The 21092-nt window shown below is 44.1% G+C and overlaps 2 protein-coding genes across 3 annotated transcripts; one reads left to right on the plus strand and one right to left on the minus strand.

The window, feature by feature from the left end:
- Window positions 1–716: 716 nt before the first annotated feature.
- tmem263 (transmembrane protein 263) lies at window positions 717–8112 on the minus strand. 2 transcript variants are annotated; one of them, XM_076265723.1, is made up of 3 exons: window positions 8030–8112; window positions 3810–3880; window positions 717–2509 (listed from the first exon to the last, which is right to left on the minus strand). In XM_076265723.1, exons 2-3 carry the CDS (start codon window positions 3871–3873, stop codon window positions 2211–2213), a joined length of 363 nt encoding a protein of 120 aa, XP_076121838.1. In that variant the 5' UTR covers window positions 3874–3880; window positions 8030–8112; the 3' UTR covers window positions 717–2210. The 2 variants fall into 2 exon arrangements, with proteins under 2 accessions (XP_076121838.1, XP_076121830.1); XM_076265715.1 differs by lacking the exon at window positions 8030–8112 and adding an exon at window positions 5133–5391.
- Window positions 8113–8318: 206 nt separating this feature from the next.
- LOC143102225 (NAD-dependent protein deacetylase sirtuin-3) lies at window positions 8319–20679 on the plus strand. Its single transcript, XM_076265701.1, has 8 exons — window positions 8319–8540; window positions 15808–16042; window positions 16261–16464; window positions 16796–17028; window positions 17623–17723; window positions 17825–17986; window positions 18318–18530; window positions 19412–20679. The coding sequence occupies exons 2-8, from the start codon at window positions 15816–15818 to the stop codon at window positions 19589–19591; spliced, it is 1320 nt and encodes a 439-aa protein (XP_076121816.1). The 5' UTR covers window positions 8319–8540; window positions 15808–15815; the 3' UTR covers window positions 19592–20679.
- Window positions 20680–21092: the final 413 nt, after the last annotated feature.

Consider the following 21092-nt stretch of genomic DNA (forward strand, 5'->3'; position numbering starts at 1 on the left):
CAATTACAATTGTACCCCTCTCCACCGTACACACACGGTGACACACACACACTCACTCCCAAAAAACATTTCTTCCATAGATGGGGTTCTCGATATGGCCACTGATACTGATAAAGGTTAAGAAATAAAAGGTCAGAATGTTGTTTGGAACCCCCTGACCGAGGTGGCCGACCAATCCTTCCACTCAATGCGTCCAGCACCTGTGCCCGAGTCCCATGTCCCCTGGAGCAGCGCAGCTGCGGACAGCGTGAGGGATGAGGCTGTTCCAGGAGGTGACAGACTGAAGCGGACCCCGTCCCCTGGACACCAGTGGCCGGGGCCGACCTTGTGCTGCTCAGGCTGATGGAGAGTGACTGAAGCCTGTAGCCCCGCCGGAGCTCGGGCATCCATCAGCAGCACACTGCCACACCTCCCGCTCCTCCTCCGCTACTGCACCAAGCCCTGCCTCACGCAGTGCGCTCACCACTATTTACTGAGGGTTCCCAACCAACATAAAAACAAACAAAAGGAAGACAGAGCCTCCTTTTTTCGGACTCATTTCATTGGTTCCAATGGTGTAATTTACATCAAGGCAGATTATTCCTCTAAATACAACACTCAAGAAATCATCTGGGATTAATCACATCCAATAAAAATCTGATAAAAGATAAAGGGATAAATAAAACAAGACTAAAAGATAAATGTAAGACAACGATAAACAGGCTGACATAGTGTGCTTCATTTTACAATGTTTTATTTCACTCAGGCACTGGAGCAATATTTCGTGGGATTTCACCTTTCACATTTTCATATGAAAGCCCTGTTGTACATCAGCTGCAGAGGACAGCGGCTTCCATTGGCTGTGCACTCCTCCTTTCACTGTACACAATCAGACACATCCCTCTTCTTCACTGAAAGGTCATTTCTTTCCCACTGTAAGAAGATGCTTCAAGGTTTAAGAATACAGGCATCAAAATGCAGAGGGGAAAAAAAAACCCAAATATAACCAAATATAATTCCTAGCAAAATACAAATGTGTTGCCGGCAGTGTTCAAATTATGAAAATATATGTAATTTCAACTGCCAACAACAGTATTCTTGATTCATGTGATTAAACGATCATGTTCTTCGGCTTTTTTAAAAGTGTACAATTATTTATAGAATCCAGACAAAGACCAGGCTCTGATATTTCTCAGTCTCATCCTTAATTTAACTGGAAAAGCATTTAGGTCACTACAGAACTTCCAACTTGTTATCATCTCTGCCAAGAATATTAGTACAATTTGCACAGAGCTCTCCCTTGTGTAACGTCTAAGTGTCTAAGCAAACATAATGCTGTGTTCAAGAGCCCAGGGGACAAGGAGATATTCAGCATGGCTACTTATAACAGTCTCATTCGCACAGGGACTGTCTGACCAAAATCTTTTTCTCAATTTCTGGTAGGAAGAAAACAGTAAGGAGTACTCATTCATTAGTACAGAATGTCTGTGAATGTGGCTATAGAGAAGAGCCAACAAAAGGCAAGAGTTTGACACCGTCTGTCAGCACTTGAGCGGTGACACGCGGAGGGGTTGCCCACCCTGAGGGAGCGGGCAGCAGGGCACTCCGTGGGAGCCGGGCAGACACCCCGTCAGCAATCTCCGCAACAGAATCAATCAGGAAGATGGAGAGCGGCCATCACCTCCCACCTGGCAACCGCCTCCCAAGTTCGCTCCCAAGAGCGATGCGCAAAGTTGGGTCTGATTTCAGAGATCCACCCCTCACCTGGAGCACACGCCAACGGCATGAGACAGCTGAGCTGGAGTCCACAGAACGTACATCAAGAGAGAGACCAAAAATATATATGTATGATACTCTTCACACAAATGAAATGATGCAGATCATCACCTTCAACCACCACAACAACCACAACAACAACAAAAGGCTCATTCAATACTTGTTTACAATAATGTTTGGAAGATGGCACTGTTTCCAAAGAACCCTTTGGCTTAAAATAAAACAGCATTCAATGTAATGCTCCAACAGTCTGTGGTGATGGTTATTACAGGCAAATACAGGGGGCCCCTGCACTGTAGGACAGAAGACCCCTATACAAAGACATGGTGTTGGGAGTTGAGGTGCACACACACACACTCATGGTCCAGGTCATTGGAAACCCCACCACAAAACAAAACAGCAAAGCCCTGCAGTTTCCTCAAAATTCTCCTTTCCACCGCCCATGGCCAGGCAGCTCAATCGGACTTGTCCTTCTTCTTCCCTCCTCCGCCAGGAACTTTGCTGGCAACAGCAGAGCCGACGGCACTCACACCCCCAGCAACTGCAGACACACCCCCTTTGACGAGCCCCACCCCCATGGCTGGGACGGCTGCCACAGAGGTGACCGCAGTCTTGGTCAGATCCAGGCTCTTGCCGCCGATCCAGGCAACACCTCCCACCGTTGCTCCGACAGCACCCTTGGTGACGCTGAATAACCCGCCAGCTACACGCGAGAACATGCCAGCCTGGGGCTGAGGGTGGTCCTTAGTGGCATCTGGGGAATGAACGGAACATGAGAGAGAGAGAGAGAGAGAGAGGATTGGGTTAAATGCAGAGACCTAATTTCCCTCACGGAATCAAAAGGCTGTTGGGCACAAAAAAAATCTTAAATGCTATTGTGCCACCTGCCATAAATCAATTTGTATAAGCAATGTAATTGTTAAAGGAACCTTACTAACTGTTCTAACCGGTTACTGTTTAGAGGAGTGGCCTTGGAACACTGGAATAGGAACGAAAAAAGAATGTTTTTGCTCAGAACAAAGCGAAATGAAAATCATTCTGTTTTCAGTCTCTGATTGGTAATGGAGTCACCATCATGCTGCAGACCTTGATGAAACAACACAACCTGGATATCCAAATTCTTGTAAAAGCTTTGTGGACTGCACTAACAGCAGACAATCTTGCCAATGTGAGTCCACCAATCCCAAAGCACATTCTTTTCAAAAAAACAAGGGGAACTCTACAACCTTTTTGCAATGTGGTTCAAAACCCAAAATTCAACAAACCAAGATGACACACATAGCTGTCATTCCTCTGATGACATGGCTATCCACAAGTTACAGGCAGAGACATGTCTGTGGGCCACTGACAATCCCAAGGCAACTAAGGAGCACCACCATGTGGCAACTCTGCATCATGTCTCATCTTTTATAGCCTGTTTCTTGATCATTTGTGACTATTTGACCACTTGCTGGTAAATAACAAACTGGCTATTTGACCACAGGTTTACAACACTAATTGGCTGAGCACAGGACTAAAAAAGGAATCAGTTCTGACCAATCAGTATGAACAACTATAGGATGTTTGATAAGCAATGTCATTGTATTCATTGCAAATAAGTGTAAGCTCCAATCATCAGCTAATTAGCACCTTTATTGATGGTGATCGGTGTCTGCACTGAAAACATTACCATTACTTTATTTTTACATTATCTGCCATTCAAATGATACTCATAATCAGAACATACAGTGAACTAACTGTACAAACAGTCTGCCTGGAGCAACTCAGGGTTACGTGCCTTGCTCAGGGGCACCATGCTGGTACTTCCTGGGATTGAACACACAACCTTCTCCTGTTCCACTTGGAAGGGTGGAATAGCCTTGGATAGGCTATAAGCCTGCCCTTCAGTTTAAACAACAGACAGAAATTATATAACGGAATAAATCATTTCACTTCTTGTTGGAGCTATCCATTGTACATTTAGAGGTCCATGTTTCACATCAAATGAACCACCCCAACTATAAGAGCAAACCTTTGGCAAAGTAGATCAGATCGTCCCAAACACCAACACTTACCGCCAGGTTCACCTTGGAGGTAAGCTTCATCCTGCTGCTGCTGCTGTTCAGATGTTTGGCTCATGTTCCTTCTGCAAATAAACAGCGACCATGTAAGTTACATGAAAATGCCTGAAACCAGGATTTTACACCATCTTGAAATTATGAAAAGGTTTTTACTGTGCTTTTTACTGTGACCTGAGAGTGTTTCAAAGAAAGGTCAGGAATAAGGTGAGTCAAGCCCTGGGTTTTCCACCCTGAGGCAAGGCTGGGACAGAAGCCCAGGGTGTGCTCTATGCTCAAACACAAACAAGGTGGACCAGTTTGTTCTCCACACGTGTATAAATATAATACCTCTTGTGTTTTAAAAACACTACAATAATGACAGGTTTGGTATGACTAGGACTAACTATAAGTCACCAGGAGCACGCCTGAATACATTCTGCTCCTATAGAAAATATTAAGTAGTAATATTAGTTCATAATGTGTGATTTAATAATGAAACTCCATGAATAGGTTCAGTAGTATATGAGGAGTTTGTCATTTAGTTTACTCCGAAGACCTCAACTAGGCCTACAGATTTGTATGGACTCCAGTTGAAGACTTGAAATATTAGAGAAGAATGACTAACTGCACGTAGCAAACCCGTAGATAGTGGTGACATCGCCAGAGGCTAGCGGAATCACAGCTAGAGAAGAGAAGCTGATATTGACGTGTCATATTGGCATGTAACATTTTTCTGATTAAAAGCCCACTGACAACTTCATACATGTTGCTGACAAAACATCGTCTTGACTATTCCAACAAAATACACCTGGTGGCCTTTCATTTAACATAAATGACGTGGCAAGACTTAGGTAAACACCCGTCTACATGGTAAAAAGAACTTGGCGATAGAAAAAAAAATACTTATCATCGCGTTTGTTTAAGTGGGATCAATGGACAAAAGTGCAAATGCTGGTGATGTGAGAGTGACACGTTACTTACGTAGGCAACGATGGCACAGGCCTACAACATGAGCTTGTAGAAAAACTTTCCCAGCTTAAAATCACACTTGGGATTTGTGCATGATGCTGGCCTACACAGGCCCGCTTTCTAAGAAATAACATTATGTTCGTTAGTGCATTAGGTTACTATGTCCCCAATATCCTCGTTAAAGAAAAGAACACGATAAGAGGGCGGCAACATTGATAAAAACAAAAATGTGTGAAGGCTTGCGTTGAGCGCTTTCGATGACACGGAAGCACTCGTAGAACCATCTCATCAAAGCACTTCGGTCAATTTTGATTTTCCAGATGCAAAATGATTGCAGTAGAAATTCGCAGTTTAAAGGCATTTACTTACCACTGTATCCGAAAACTTTTGTGCTCGACTGACGTGGTCCTTGTCTTCCGCTGGAACAACTTTTAACAACTATCAGTGCTAATCTCCCCTCCCCTTAAATGTATCCAATCTTTGTAAAACTTTCAGATACAAAGGTCACCTGAGAAAGTCTTCCCAGAGAATTTTTCTTCCAAAGTTTGATCTGCGTAATGTGTAGGCTACGTGGCGTCCCACTTTGCGCCTTTGAACGTGTACCCGAAGATAGAAAGGAAGTGACGTTTTACAGTCAGTCCGGTGCTACCTACACATCGACAAGTTTAGCGTCAACGCCTGTGTCTCAACAGCCTATGGTTCATTGGACAACACGGTGTTAAACTAAATGTGACATTTAAAAAAAAAAAACATTTTAATAAAGTCATTAGCTTATGCTACTTAGAGATAGATAGGCCAACAATCACACTTCAAATAACAGGCAACATGTTGCTTTTCATCTTTTTCGAACGAGCAACCAAAGACCACAGAGGGAACCTCAACATGTTCTGGTCAGACCATGTTCTGGTCAGACCAGCCATGCTTGTAAATGGGGTGAACTCCTGCACCATTTGAACACATGGACATATCCTTTTTTGTTCTAAAATGTTGAATCATGTTATACATATATGTCATATGCTATAACAAGGCCGTATTCATGATGTCAACATTGGGGGGGACCAAATCTGTGGTGGGGACCCTCAAACAGAATTTCAATACATTTCCTACCATGCAAAACTATTATTAAAAATCACAAACAAGTTAGTTAGTTAGGTCAGTCAATTAGGTTATTCCAAACTTTTGACGGACATAGGCATGGCATGGATGGATTATGTATTTTTCAATGTAAGAATGTGCACTGTATGATGAGTAAGTTAACAGAATAGTCGTACACATTGTGTTTGTGAAAGTCTAGCCACTAGATGGGAGCTGACACCAAGGTTTTCCCATATGACAAGCCCAAAAGCTGATGAGCATCCTGTAAACCACCTCTCATCCCTTAAATGATAGACTTTTTGAGCTGGAGTACCTTTAGTGGCATGCTAATTTCCCCCAAATGTTCCTCTGAAGGAGACACAGAAGTCCTTCCAGTGGCCATCAAACTACTTAACTCCTCACCTCTTCGCCAATGTAATGACTTTTACATATTTTTCATGCACAGGACAGTGTTGTTGTGACAGTCAAAATTCCTGAGGGGTGAATAAAGTATTTTCTTATCTTATCTTCTTATCTAATCTTAAAACATCATAACAAATTAGCCTCTGACAAACAGACAAAATAATAATAACAGCTATCTACATTCATGCCTTTCTTTTTTGACAAGGAAGATCATACAGTGACAGCCAAACATAGGTGTCATAAACAGGCCTACATATAAATTAAAGCACCATCAGATCCAGATATTTAATGTGGAACCAAAATGTGACAATAATATTTTAAACGTTACCATTTTGCTTGGTGATGGGGTCAGGTGGGGCTTGAAAATTCCCCACCTCCAAAGTGGGGAATCGCGAAAAAAGTTTGAGAACCTCTGCCCTAGCCAAACCATTAGAGGGTTAAAAAGGGGTGAGAGTGCTGTAAATATAACATTTCTCTGAATTTGTGAAAACTGCATATGGAGAACTTTACTGAAGTAGCCTTTCTGTCATGTGTTCCTCCTGTGCTCAATCGAGTTTCACGAAAAGGCACACATCAGTCTGCTTAGAACTGGCCAACCAGCCTTAGTGATTGATGAGGCCAGGGATGAAGAGCTTTGGCCAGACAGGTAACCGCAAGGCCAACTATGAAAGAAATAACAGTGCCTTTGTGAAGATGTAAGAACCTTACAGAAGGACCACCATAACCAGGCCTTTTAGTAGAGCTGCAGCCAAACAGAAGACATTCCTTAAAGGTAATGACTGTGTTTGCCACAAAAAAGCACCTGAACGACTCTCATACCACAAGGAGCTAAATCCTTTATTTGATGAAACAAAGATGAAGATTTAACTATTTGGCCGATATTCGCAGTGGCATGTGTGTTGAGGAAATCAGACATCATCGGCCAACTGATACTGTCCCAGGCAATCAACAGGGTGGCAGCACTGTACTGTGGGGAGGTTCTTCCATAGACTGTACAGTCTATACAGTCTATGGGTTCTGCAAAAGCAACTGGGAGACTTGTCAGGCTAGATGAACAGATGGTTGCAGAAAAATATGAGCAATCCTGAGTGAAAACCTGAGGCAAAGAGGACAACCCAAAACTGGGGCAAAGAGGATAACTCAAAGAAAACACAGGGAGTCGCTTTAGGAAAACTGTGAAGTGGAATCAGAATCTCTTAGCTCTAGTCTTTTCCAAAGTCTGAATTCTTCTTCAATCTTTCCTTGACCTGATGACATTTTCAAGGAAATAAGGATAGGATAGGATAGGATATAATCTAAGAATGGAAAATCCCACTGGAGTCTGAGAGAAACTTCCAAAAAAAAAGGTGTGCCAATGCCAAAGCACGGAAAGATCATTTCCAAAAGCCAAGACCTGAGACTGGCATTGCCTTGTGTAAATGGGATATCAGTTTTTAACAAATACTTCAACAATCTGTTTTGGGCTGACATTATGACAAGACATACCAAGCCTAGATTAATTTATAAAATAATTGAATACATGTTCCCTTAAAGGAGTACCGTCACACCGGTGTGACGGGAATGTTAAGAAATGAACGTTCTAAAGAATATCTGGGTTCATTCAGAGCCATAGAGAGAATTCTCTCTATGGCTCTGGGTTCATTGAATTCAACATAGAATTTTAGAACCTTCAATTGTTGCGGAACTTAGAATGTTCAAAAACCTACAAGAGTCTGGAACATGAAATTAATTCTATCATTATAGCCTAGCTGCCTAACTTAGCTACTTACTGGGAGTGGAGGAGCGGCTTTGGATCAGGTGGTTCGTTGTTGTTCAAATTAGTTCAAGCCAGGCCACACTATTGACAGCTAGGCTACTCTGTTTGGTGGCCTAATTATTGATACTAGGCTATAAATCACTGACAAGGTTAGTGACTGACAGCAGATTTTGGCGGGATCAGTGAGAGTAGGCTACCAGCCTACCAGCTGCTGTAGGCTTGGGTGAATTCTGTTGACAACCGAGAAGAACGGAAGAATTTTCCCGCACTAAAGTGACAAAGTGACGTACTTCCTCTCTGCTAGAGGCTGTAACATGTTGCTCTGAGATACAAGCTAACATAGAAACTGATTTAATGTATCTTTTTAATATCTGGTCATGTTCGTGTGCGGAGTAACACTGTGGTGACTGCTGAAAGCGCCACAATCCGATATTTGATGTAAAAACACAAGTGCCCTGCTTCGCTGAGCGGAGACACTCCCGGTTGCACTTTATCAACATCCAGGGTCCCTGAAGTAGTAGCAGGTAAGGTGAACGATCATCTTTTAATACTGTCGTAGCCTAGGTTACTTTGTAGTAGCCTACGTACTGGCTATGTCGCCACTTTGTCGCTCTCCAAACCATCACGTTTTACAGATTATGGATGCTGTGAAAAGAACGCGAATTTGGTAGACTGCACTTCCAAAGAATGTGTCCTGTATCAATTCATGCCGTAGATAACTGCGAAAAAAGGCAGTTCTGCGAGAACATAGACTTTCATACTAATGAAGGTATCTTTATAGACTTTCATACTAATGATGATATATTTGCTCCCTTACAGTTTTTACTCTAACAATCGCTAATAAAGAGGACCTAAGATATAATTGCAAGGGATGGGGTCTGCAATTTATGGGATAGCACCATGCCTAGCCCTACGGGTTTTCTGCCAATTGGGCGACCTAAGCTACATGACATAGACTGGGCCAACTGTTAACTGAACAACCTCTGTACAGTTATTGAGAACCGTTTAAAATGTAGCTTTGTTATCGATCCATCTGTAAAATACGGCGAGACCAGAGGGTGGCAGTATGAATATTCCCGTCACTGAATGTTCTATTTGTTTACTCGGTAGTGTTATTTTGCATGCATATCTCGTAGAATGATCAGTATGTGTGGCATATGGTTTGTGATTAGGTGACTAATTGAGAGACTAACTGCATCTTTTGGTTGAATGTTTCTGGCTAAAGAAAAAGTTAAATTCTTTTACACAAGCTTACGTCACAGACCACTTGGAGGTGCAAACAATATCGGAGTTTTGGTTGATTTTAAACAGGCACCTACTTTGAATAGACTATTAGCCTAATATTTCATAGGCGATAAACTATGGAGTTACATTTGTTCCACTTTTATGAGCGAGGAATAGCACAATTTGAGCGCAGAAAAATATTTTGTAACTCCATAATAAACGTCAAAAAATGGAGACGGGAGTAACTCAACATTAGCACCTACGTTTAGTGTTCTAGAGACGTCAAATATCTCGTCTTTACCAAAATGCCAAGGAGCCAGAAGTGAACACACCAGAGGGGTATTTCACAAAGGCAGAATTAAGACATCCAAGATAAGTGATAAAGCGAGGTTTGACATAGCGTTGTCTGGTCATCCTAGCTCAACTCGTTTCACTAATGCCAAGCCAGGATGAGTAGGAAGCCAGGTGTAAGTAGGCCTAGGCCTAATTCAGGATGTGTGCGCGTTCTCGTTTCTGCTCCAAAGTGCCCACGGTTGGAATAAAAAAAACGCTGAAAATAGCGTCATTCACACTGTGAACAACCGCTTTTGATATAGACTAAGGTATGAGCTACATCAGGCGCGTAACTGAAGCGTTCCGTTCGCGACGCGTAAAATCCATTTTAGATGAATGGTCTATTTTTTCCGAACGTACGCCCCACTGTCACGTCTGATGTAGCTCCTTCCATTGATTATAATGGAAGCTAATGTTGCAACAGACGCAACGCGAACGGAACGCTTCAGTTACGCGCCTGGTGTAGCTCAGCCCTAACAATGAAGTAAAGTTGTCCGTTTTGGAATGGGGAATCATGGCTATTTCTGTAAAACAGCAGGAGGCGTGGTAGACCAACTGAATGCAAATTTACCCATGAACCCACGTGTGAGAGTTTCCTTGTGTCGGTACGCAACGTCATTAAGAAAGCGCTTGTCACTGCAAAGATGCACAACATAGTATGATATACCTTAATATTATAGTTGAAAATACCTTCGAAAACTTGCCCCCCCACTTCCAGTCAACTACAGTAGGCTATTCATCAAACGTCTATCGATAAAATAAGCAAACATGAGTACCTAGGCCTATGTTAATAATTATAAGGCTATCACAATTAAAATAATAACCATATGGTAGTAGGCAGACAATCTGTTTTGTTTTGCGAGCAAATACATTTAGCAAATAGTTTATAAATGGAATAAAGCTCCTTAAAAATTAGCACTTAGCAGGTCTGATGTGAATGACAGCTAGCTGAACCAATAAGACGACATAATTACCATTAGAATTAACTAACGGGACCAGGCTAGGTGCAGAGAATAAATCCCCATGGTAACTTATGTGCCATCTCTTTTGTGAAACCAAGTCAAGGCTAAATTCATCCAGGATAACCTAAAAATCCCATCTTAACCCCCTATCTAGGTTTTGTGAAATACCCCTCTGGATGTAAAACGATGCTTTCATTATACAAATAAACATGATAAAATACTTGTACAACCCTTGAGCCAGCTCCTTTCTATGTGATCTCAATGGCGATTCGGCATTTGTTTGCACCTCCAATAGCATAGCGTACCTGGTTACCTCCCCAACACGCCTACGTATGTTTGTGTGAAAGAATAGAAGGGTTTGTTTGACTATAGGTAAGGTATCAAATCATGCTCTGTGTTAATTAAAGCCTATGCCTACTATGCTTCACTACATTTTTAGTTATCTGGTTCATTCAACACACCAACTGATGGAACACAGCAAATATAGGCTAGACTTTTTCTAATGGTTTTGAAGGAGACAGTATTGTGTCTATAGTTTCCTCCCATAGTGCTGTGTTTATTTCTTTTTTTAACAACATTGCCTGATCCGTAACAGTATTACCTTCCTATTTCTCCCTCCGTCCCCTTTTGGGGTTGCCTTGGGGCCCACTTAAAGCAACACTATGTTAACAGTTTATTATACACTTTAAAGTATAACACTTTATTATAATGACACACTTGACACACACATGACAATGGTACACTCGCTCATAATAGGAAGAATGCAACCATGTAGCCATTTTCACACTCCATTTTCAGAATGTCTGGTATTGCACTACATACCTTTGGTATAGCGTTCAGAGAAGTGACCCGTTATGCATTGAGTATCCTTTAAGTGTCTTTTTTCAGAAAAGGGATAGCCTGTTCATTGAAAAGGCAGACCCATTGGGTTGCCACTCCTGTCATCTCAACAAATAGGCTACGCACCACATATGATTTTGCACAGAGTAGGGATAGCAAATACATTTGTGTCTCTGTAGAACTCAAGTGTAGGATTTCAGCTGAATCATAGTGCTATGTTCCCCACAAGGGAGCAGTATAATTCCACTTCAGTGCAAGTTTAGTACCACTACATGTGTGATAACTATTGTATCTGGCCATATATAATCTTTTTACAAGGCAGCTGGCTCAGGTTGTTGAAAGGATAGGTCATTATAATGCATCACTCAGAACAAATTGTGATAATGTTATAATCTATTTAATAGTATCAACATTTTTGCTACTTTGCATTTAAATCTTAAGTTTGAAAAATCTGTAGATGCTACTGATCTCACATTTCTCTTACACCATTAGTTGATAACATCATTGAAGCCATTTAAAATATCTATTTTTATAGCTGTATGTGTCTTAATCGGAGATTACCATTCTTGAAAGGACCCCTGAACCTAAACAAACATTTCTCTTTTCCACACCAAACAACAGAGGACACATAAATCCCTATGTGTGTGGGAGAAGCAACTGTGGGGACAGTTATTAGTTGCTGTTGGCAACAGCAGTAGGCCTATGTGTTCTCTCTCTCTGACTCTCACACACACACACACACACTTTCCCTTTGAACAAACAATATATTCATCACAAATTAGTTGCATTGTATCAATTGTATCCAACAAAGATGCCACACTAAGTGATATGTCATTAGTAGAGGGGAGGAGACAGAGGAACAGGCCTTTGGGCTCTCCACAAGTGCTGAAGTGGTCTCCTTGACGACCAGCATGCTGAGCCCAGAACTTGCACAGGGGGCAGCAGAGATCAAAGAACGGCTGGCCCACTGAGTACTGCCGGTCCAAAAGCCGAGTACGCTTAGAACAAACGAGCGAGAGGGCAGAAAGATGGTTAACATCCACTCTTCTCCCCTCCTTTCATCTCTTTATTTATTTATTCTTTGTCTTTTTCCATCAGTCGCATCAGTGCTGGAGAGTCCGTCGTCACTTTTGTTTGGCCCGTGAGCCTTGGGTCTCAGCAGGGTGTCTGGCTGCTCACCCTCCCCAGTCGGGAGGCAGTGCTGAGAGGCCTGGTCGAGGCTGGGCTCCCTTTCGTCCGTCAGCTATCTGGGCCCGGTTGGTTGGCTGGCTGGAGAGGGTCTGTGGTCGGGGAGGGATGTTTGGCTGGAAAAGATGTCACACAAAGGGATTAAAGCAGCTTTCTGTGTGTGTGTGTGTGTGTGTGTGTGTGGTGGGTGTGGGCTACGGAGAGCAGTGAGGCGGCACGCGGCATTGTGAGGCAGCTCTAATTAGATTACAGTAGCCTCCCCCCAGAGGGGCCAGTGGCACTCCTGGTGGTCTGAGGGAGGACGTAGTGGGTGTGGAGGTGGACTCTAGGCTGGCGGAGAGGGCTAAGGGGAAGTTGAAGATATGCCATGAGGAGGAAAGGGCTCTTAGACAATCCTGATTGGGTAATAATGACTCGGACCAGGGCCCTCTCAACCCTCACACTAACTGCACAGATTTCCCATGATGCAATGTTACACTTACAAACTCAGTTTCTTAGAATTTGCCTCAAAAGAGACTTCTCACTGATCTGACTGGTCTGTTGATGTAATTTTGAGAGCATGCCGTCGTTCCCAGCTTTGAGACTGTGGCCTTGAGCACAGCTAATTGCTGCTAATGGGAAAGCTAAGCTGTGCTGATGGGGAGGATCCAGCTGACCAGCGGCCCCTCATTCCATTGCCCACACACTGTTGCTTTGCCCCTCCTCCAACAACCATCACCGCCACCATGGTTTCTGTAACCCACGGTGACCATGTTGGTTTTTCCCTGTCTACACAGCAGATTTGGTGAAGTCTCTGTTTAGTAGCAGACAAGGGCCAGCTCACCCCCATCACCCCGTCACAACCTCAGACTCAACTCCATCTACAGCCCACAGGTTGTTTTTGGAAAAGCCAACAATCCAGATCAGCATTCACCTGTATTAAATTCCTCACAGAACCAGGTTCTCCCACTTTCTGGGTGAGCAGTGGTGGTGTGAAGATGATTGGGGTTTAGCTGCTGGCCTTTGCGGGCCAGTGAGTAATGTGTGTAATTAACCTGCCTGGTTGACCAGGGGTCTGTATTACTTAATTTATCATCTCCAATCACAACAGGCTCAGGGAGTCCCATCATTTGTCCACAAGTGGAATCTTGTGTGTGTGTTGTTTGTGTGTGTTCAAATATCTTGTACACAATATTGTGTGTGTGTGTGTGTGTGTGTGTGTGTGTGTGTGTGTGTGTGTGTGTGTGTGTGTGTGTGTGTGTGTGTGTGTGTGTGTGTGTGTGTGTGTGTGTGTGTGTGTGTGTGTGTGTGTGTGTGTGTGTGTGTGTGTGTGTGTGTGTGTGTGTGTGTGTGATGCCATATAGACAGACTGAGCACAGGTGTCCATCTGAACCAAGGTGGTATTTATCTGTGATCCATGCCCATGTTGTTGTGTGGTGGAGGGGTGAGTGTGGGGCCGTGGCCCCCCCATGGCAGCCCAGGCCTTAATAAGCTAGGCTGTGATTTATAGGCAGTTCCCAGCAGTGTGCCTGAGAGTAGTGATGACACAAAGAGCACAACTCCCCCAACTCACCCCCCCCCCCCCCCATGATCTTTTAATAGTGCTACATGACTTCAAGCCCAGTGTCAATGAAGAATCTAATCAATTTTTTAATCGACTTACCAATACAGAACTAAAAGATTTGCCTACCTGTCACTTAAGAAGCAGCAAGCAGGACATAGCACATTGTCGTGATCAAGATCCTGATCCCATATTCTCTGAAAGTGTTGTGACCGTAATGTACATGTTTAAGGCCCATGGGAAGCCGTCTCTGGTGCCTGTCTCTAAATGGTTTTATGGCCCTACTCCTCCCCACTGGCCTCCCAGGGCTCCATGCTGAAGAGGAACTGCTCTGAGGGGAATGGCTTATAGGCCTGATATGCCACTGGGCTGGCCTGGGTTTTTATGGGAGTCTGTCCTCTACACACACAGGTCCCTCCTCCTTATGTTGCTCAGTGTCTTTCAGTCCTCCACCACTCTTTCCTTCCATTTCTTGTAGAATTCTCTCTCTTTTTTTTTTCTGTGTTCTTTCTCTCGCATTCAGTAGACGGAAGTCTTTGAAACCCTGTGGAACAACATTATCTTCTCCCCTCTCTCTGCCCCACTTACTCTTTTCTCTCTGTCTTCACTCCCTGTCCCTCTCTCTCTCTCTTCTCCCTGATCCTCTCCTCTCTTCTGCTCTCGCCTGCCCAGGCCTCTCCACTTCCCTCCTCTTTCCTCCTCCTCAACTGTCACCCTTTTCTTATTGAACTCTGCTGCTATATCCTTCACTCCCCACCCCCACGCTATCTTCTTCTTCTTCTTCCTTTTCATTGCTTGTTCTCTCCCTCCCTCCCTCACTTTCTCTCTCTATCTATCTCTCTCTCCTTCCCTTTCCCTCCCTCTCTTCTCTCAACTTCTCCTTTGCTTTTTCAGGGGCCATCTCGGGGGCTTCCTCCTTTCTGCTCCAGCTGGGTTTGTTGACACACAGTCAGTCTAGCGTGCCCTCACCCCCCTCCACCACCTTTGGGTCATAAAGCTGCCACAGCTGTGGGCAGTATTAGCATAGCTGGCCAAGAGGAGGTGGCCAGGGTGGGGTGTGGAGGGGACTGTGAGGGGGGGGGGGGGGGGTCTGCGCAAACGCTAATATATTGCAACCATTAGCTTTTGTTTGTTCGGTGACAGTTTTAAAACATCGCAGCTTCTCACAGACTAAAGCCACAGGACACAAAGAAGTGGCCCAATGATTTTAATGTAAGTGCTTTTAAATATGGCTGACGGGGCTCAGGGATGGGGGAGGAGGAGGCGGCGGGAGAAGAAAAGGGTGGGAAACGGCTGAGTGATCCAAGGAGGCCTGCAAATAATGAAAGGGGAGTCAATCAGACATGCTGAGAAAAAGAAAATTAGGAGCTATTACAGAATATTTTAAAGGATCTGAGAATTACTGAATGATATGGTTTTGAGAATACACAGCACAGCTTGAATTATGAATGATCATTTTGGTCTTTGAATCCGTTCATTTTTGGAAACATTATTTATTAATCAGTGTGTTTCAGAGGCATTCATGAGCAGAGGTGTTCTATTATTTATTTGCCTGTTCAGAAGAATTATATAACATTTGTAATGTTTTCCATAGCAATGGAAATAAGAACTGTTGCACTAGTGTGAATCAATACATTTATCCGTGAATTGTATTTTATAAGTATATAGACACTAATGTACACAGTATTCCTAATGTACCAACAGGTGGAGATATGAGCAAGGCCAAGTCATCCAGAGACAAGAGATCCACCCAGCCTGCTCTCAGCAGAGTCACCCGCAGTTCCTCCACCCATTCCAGGCAGGCAGACTTACTCCAGCCCCAGGCCTCTGGAACCAGCTCAGGCCCCCAGGCCCACCCAGGTGGCAGACAGTCAGACACGGGCCTCGTTCAGGACCTCAGCTTGATGAGTGTCAGTGAACAGCAGGCCTCAGTAGCTCGGTGAGGATCCCCTGGCACTCTAGTGTCCATTATTAGAATTGTCAGACATCTATGTTGTCTAATATAATAGACATAAGGCATACCATGAGATATTGTTGTTTATTATCTAACATTTTCTTTGTTAATCCCGCTAAGACCTTTGCCTGATGAAGTCCGTTGCCACCTCTGCAGAGATGAGTGTCAGTAGTGACCATGCGATCTCTGGCGTTTTGTTTCAGCCGAGGGAGACCCTCCAAAACGGGTACCAGTGGCATTCTAGCAGACGTTGGCGCCCACCCCGAAGCCTCCCTCTCAGTCCCTCCCTCAGCCCCAAAAAGTGGCCTGGGCACCATAGCCCGTCTCATCAAGCTTGGCCGACTGAAGAACATAGTGGTGGTCGCAGGGGCTGGTATCAGCACTGCCAGCGGGATCCCAGACTTCAGGTGGGGGAACTGATCACTGATTTAAACGAGTGAATCAATGTATTATATTACTCATCATAGTTAAATAATGCTATTGGTTAGTCCTGGAGTGCTAGAATCCAGCTGGTTCTCAGTGTAGTTGACAGCTAAATGGAAAGTGTAATATTGTGGTTAATCCCAGTACTGGGTATATATTGAGTATCCTTCTGATTTCCGAAATCAGGTGGGGTTTGCTTAAATTAAACTTTGGTTTGTCGGACTAGTGGTTGGTTATTTATTCTGTCTGGTATAGAAACGTGATGAAAAGCACTTGCCAACGTCTGAAACATCCTTGTGTCCCATGTTCCTGCAGGACACCTGGGACTGGTCTGTACGCCAACTTGGAAAAGTATGACATCCCTTACCCAGAGGCCATCTTCAACATCGACTACTTCTCCAATGACCCGCGGCCCTTCTTCTCCCTGGCTAAGGAGCTGTACCCTGGCCACCACCGGCCCAACTACGTGCACTACTTCCTCCACATGCTGCACCAGAAGGGCCTGCTGCTGCGCCTGTACACACAGAACATCGACGGCCTGGAGCGCAGTGAGTGGGACCCAAATCTACTCCTTTACAGTCCTGTTGTCTAGACCAGCGGTTCCCAAACTGTGGTACGCGAGCTTCTACTAGGGGGTACGAGAGATGAAAAGGCAATGTCGGATTAAAAATGGTGTTAAATTTTTTTTTATCTTAAGCATATGTTCTCTTTGTTCTTTGTGTTTCATAATTTTGTTTTCCACACTGTTTTTTTTAGTGTGAGAGCTCATAGACCAGTTGCACATTTTGATTTTGCTATTTGTTATCATGTAGTGCGGCTAATTACACATGATGCCTGAAATGCGTCAATAGAATGTGTTACGTTTTTATGTGTCGTCGGTTGGTGGGGGTATGTGAGCCGAGTCAGGATGTAGGTGGTGGTATGCAGGAAAATAAGTTTGGGAACCGCTGCTCTAGACTGTGGCCCTTTAGGCTGATTAGCCTTGGGGAGGAATTCCAATAGGGGGTCTGAAGACGTTACTGTGCACTGCAGAAATCATACAGTGCATTTCACCCACAATTCAGTTTGATTCGCAATGCAGGCATGTGCAACAAATAAGCTAATGTTGGTGTATAATTATGCCTAATGATGTGTGTCCGTAGTGTGTGGCATCCCAGAGGACAAGCTTGTGGAGGCCCATGGCAGTTTCGACACGGCGTCGTGCCATTTGTGCTACACGCCGTATCCATCGGAGGAGGCCAAGGTACGTCCTCCCTGGCCTTCAGCCCGTGGGAACTAGCGCATGCACTGAAACACTTCATACGTTACTGCGGATGCTGATCTCTCTACACTCCTCATTTCCAGAGAGCCATCATGTGTGGCAGCGTCCCAACGTGCTCATTTTGCCAGGCCACGGTTAAACCTGACGTTGTGTTCTTTGGGGAGGATCTGCCACAAAAGTACTTCCAGCACACCACCGACTTCCCCAAGGCGGACCTCCTCATGATCATGGGCACGTCTTTACAGGTGAGGGTTTGGAAGTTCAGAAATTGTTCTTCATATTTACCGAGACTGCTTGTGTACTGGCACCACAGGCAGCAGTACTGTTATTCATATCCAAGGATGCAATTTGGAAATAGAAAGTGATTCTGAGTGCAATTAAAATTGAAAGCAACATGGCTAAAACAACGCTTTTACAGCAGACCAGGTCTTTAACTTCCTTCAGTGTTAGTAACAGAACAGACTTCGAATCTCCCGTTCTAAGTGTTAAATTAGATCATACTATAAGTGGTGCTTTAGTCACACATATGCATGACTAATCTATGAGAGAATGACTCCTGTGTCATTGTGTGTGTAGATTGAGCCGTTTGCCAGCCTGGTGAATACGGTGCGTTCGACAGTGCCGCGGCTGCTGCTGAACCGGAACGCGGTGGGGCCATTTGAGCGCCGGCCGCTGCGCCGGGGAGACTACATGGAGCTCGGAGATCTGAGCGAGTCGGTCAGCAAGCTGGCCCAGGTCCTGGGCTGGCACCAGGAGATCCAGGAGCTCATGTGGAGTCAGGAGAACCGGGTATGTCCCCATCCACTGCCTGACTTGCTCTTATAGTATTGCATGCCATGATGACCCTTCTCCGCTAATAGAATGGAGAATTAATACTGCCGATCTGTAAAGACATGCTCAAATGTAACATACAGCTGCTACAACAAAACGAAGTTGCCCTGAAATGCTAATTGTATCCAACTGAATGGTGAAACAGCCAGCATCCAGCATCGCAACTGAAAAGGGGGGGGCACTGACTTGAAGAGAGAATGAAAGTAATATTTCTATAGCCTATGCGAGGAGTCGGCAGCAGTAGGCCTATGCAGCATTCATATCAGACGAGCGGTAAAAAAGTTCAGCGAATTTAGCTGCTGTTGGACTTACATTTCTGACATGGTATGCTGCCAATTCGCGGGGTAGGCTATATCAGACATGGAAATATGTAAAATGCGAGACATTCCCGCAAATGATGATGTGCTGTTAACATTCACAAAACAGCGATTTTTGAAAACTTCCTCATGAAGAATAGGACCTTCAATATATGGTCACAAGATTGAATGCAACATAAAACAATTACAATTTTAATTTTATAATCCTTATTAATGCCAACATTTCATGTCAATGAATCTCGGTGTGCTTGTTTTTCCGGTGTGAGCGGTGTATGTTGGGTATTTCTCTTACCCCTCGGTTTCAAGTAAGCTCCCGATCTTGCTTGGTTTAAAAGGGGTATCTACCCCTTGCCCTTATCCCTACCCCTCGATCGAAATGAGAATTGAGATAGCCCTTCGTCTCACGTGCACGCGCAAAACTAAGGGGAAGGGGTAAAATAGAGAATTGAGATTGGCCCTTAGTCCACCTACAGGTCCAGAACCACAGTGATTCACTTATGACCCCTGACCCCTCTCTTGCAGTGTGCTCCCCAGCGGGTGACCAATGCCATGGAGCAGCAGGCAGCGCAGGGGAGGAGAGAAGTGGACGGCCCCCCCGGCAGATGGCCCAAAACCTCCAGTGGGGCCCGCTCGGGCAGCGAGGAGTCCGACGCCTCCGAGACGGACAGTATGAGTACGGAGTCCTCTGGGCCTAGTAACTAACAAACACACGCACGCACGCCACATACACATATAAACACACATAAATGCATACACACAGATACACACGCCAGTTTTCATCCAGTGTCCTGTTTTGTGTGCGTAGTTCTTATCACATGTGTGTTGCTGATATCCCTCCACATCTCTGCTGTCACAAAAGGTTCTGGAGCGTGACATGCGGGGAAGGAAAATGATAACATGTTTGGAAGGTAAACAAAAACATGGCACTTACTTAGCATTGTTCAATCTACTCTTTATGTTGTCAGAGTCCAGCGGTTTTTTATCTGTTTTTATTGTAAGTCATGTGTTCACTTAGTTTCTTCCATGTGTTTGCTAAGCCATTGCAATAATGAACCGCATCCATCCACACAGAGACCAACTTTTCTCTTTTGGGCTTAAGCCATTTCTCCTCCTGTGAGACATTGGGGTTTTGTGTGTGTGTGTGTGGGGTTGTGTGTTGAGTTTGACTTGGGGAGAGGCTGAAATGGGGAGCTAAATCCAGCTCTGAGCAAACCATGCTAAATTAGTATGGGGGGCAAGAGCCCCTGAATGTGTGTATGTGTGTGCGCACACTCCTTACAGGGGCACTGAGGAGGCCAGGCAGAGGGGTTCCCTCCTACGCTAATAAATGTCTCCACAGTGCAACAAAGAACCCCAATATCCTGCTGTGTGTGTGTGGTGTGTGTGTGTGTGTTTTTAGAGAGGAGACTTTTTTGCATGGTTTGTCATTAAAGAATGCAATTATTCAATTTTGTGTGTACATAGTATTCTGTAGAGTTTTAGGGTTAAAAACACACTAAGTGGCCTCGCTGTGCATTCCAGTGGTACACTGCATTTAGACATGGGTTGGGCTGGACAGAACTCCTCCGAAAACAGTGGCTTCTCCATCCCTTCACTCTGTGTCTACATTTATGGACAAGCTGCTTAAATCACTGTAAAACTTTTGCATGTACAATTTTTACAAGTGTAATGATTCAGCTGTTAAAGGTATACAAGCACGAGTAGCAGTCTTTATGTTGTGTATGTTATGTATTTGTATTGAAGTTTCACAGTTTAATAAAAAGAAATAAAGTTTTCATGAGAACTGTGAATGTGTGTCATGTTGTTTGCGTAATACAATACTGCACAATAGAAGCTACTTTTAGAGCAGTGACCTGTCTTCATAAATGTAAAATTGTGTGAAAGAATCCCACCAGCAATTGAATTTACCGATACAATGGTATGGGGCTAGTCATGGGACGTAGGTTTGTAATAACATTTGCTTTTGTGTGGTATGTGAAAATAAATTGTGTTCTTAACATTTGAGCATAGAGTTGACATTTGAGCATTATTCAAAAGGGTAGTCAAAGGGAAGGGCTACTTTTCATTTGATAACATAAAGTGGAATAAATAAAGTGGAAGTGGGATGTTTCTCCATTTGGTGAATGCACTCTTGTTATCTACATACCTGTCAAACAGAGCAAGAGCAGAAACAACACAAAAAAAGAACACCTCTACTTAGAAC

The sequence above is a fragment of the Alosa pseudoharengus genome, unplaced genomic scaffold (assembly GCF_046254945.1).
Source record: "Alosa pseudoharengus isolate Yale_2024_CS ecotype anadromous, Long Island Sound unplaced genomic scaffold, YU_APseudo_1.1 YU_APseudo_1.1_scf_10, whole genome shotgun sequence".
NCBI lineage: Eukaryota > Metazoa > Chordata > Actinopteri > Clupeiformes > Clupeidae > Alosa > Alosa pseudoharengus.

Coding starts and splice junctions, on each gene's coding strand:
- tmem263 (XM_076265723.1), bottom strand. CDS start 3,873: ATGAGCCAAACATCTGAACAGCAGCAGCAGCAGGATGAAGCTTACCTC. Junction 2,510..3,809: donor CCTCCAAGGTGAACCTGGCG/GTAAGTGTTGGT, acceptor TTCATTCCCCAG/ATGCCACTAAGGACCACCCT.
- LOC143102225 (XM_076265701.1), top strand. CDS start 15,816: ATGAGCAAGGCCAAGTCATCCAGAGACAAGAGATCCACCCAGCCTGCT. Junction 17,029..17,622: donor CATCGACGGCCTGGAGCGCA/GTGAGTGGGACC, acceptor GTGTGTCCGTAG/TGTGTGGCATCCCAGAGGAC. Junction 17,724..17,824: donor ATCCATCGGAGGAGGCCAAG/GTACGTCCTCCC, acceptor CCTCATTTCCAG/AGAGCCATCATGTGTGGCAG.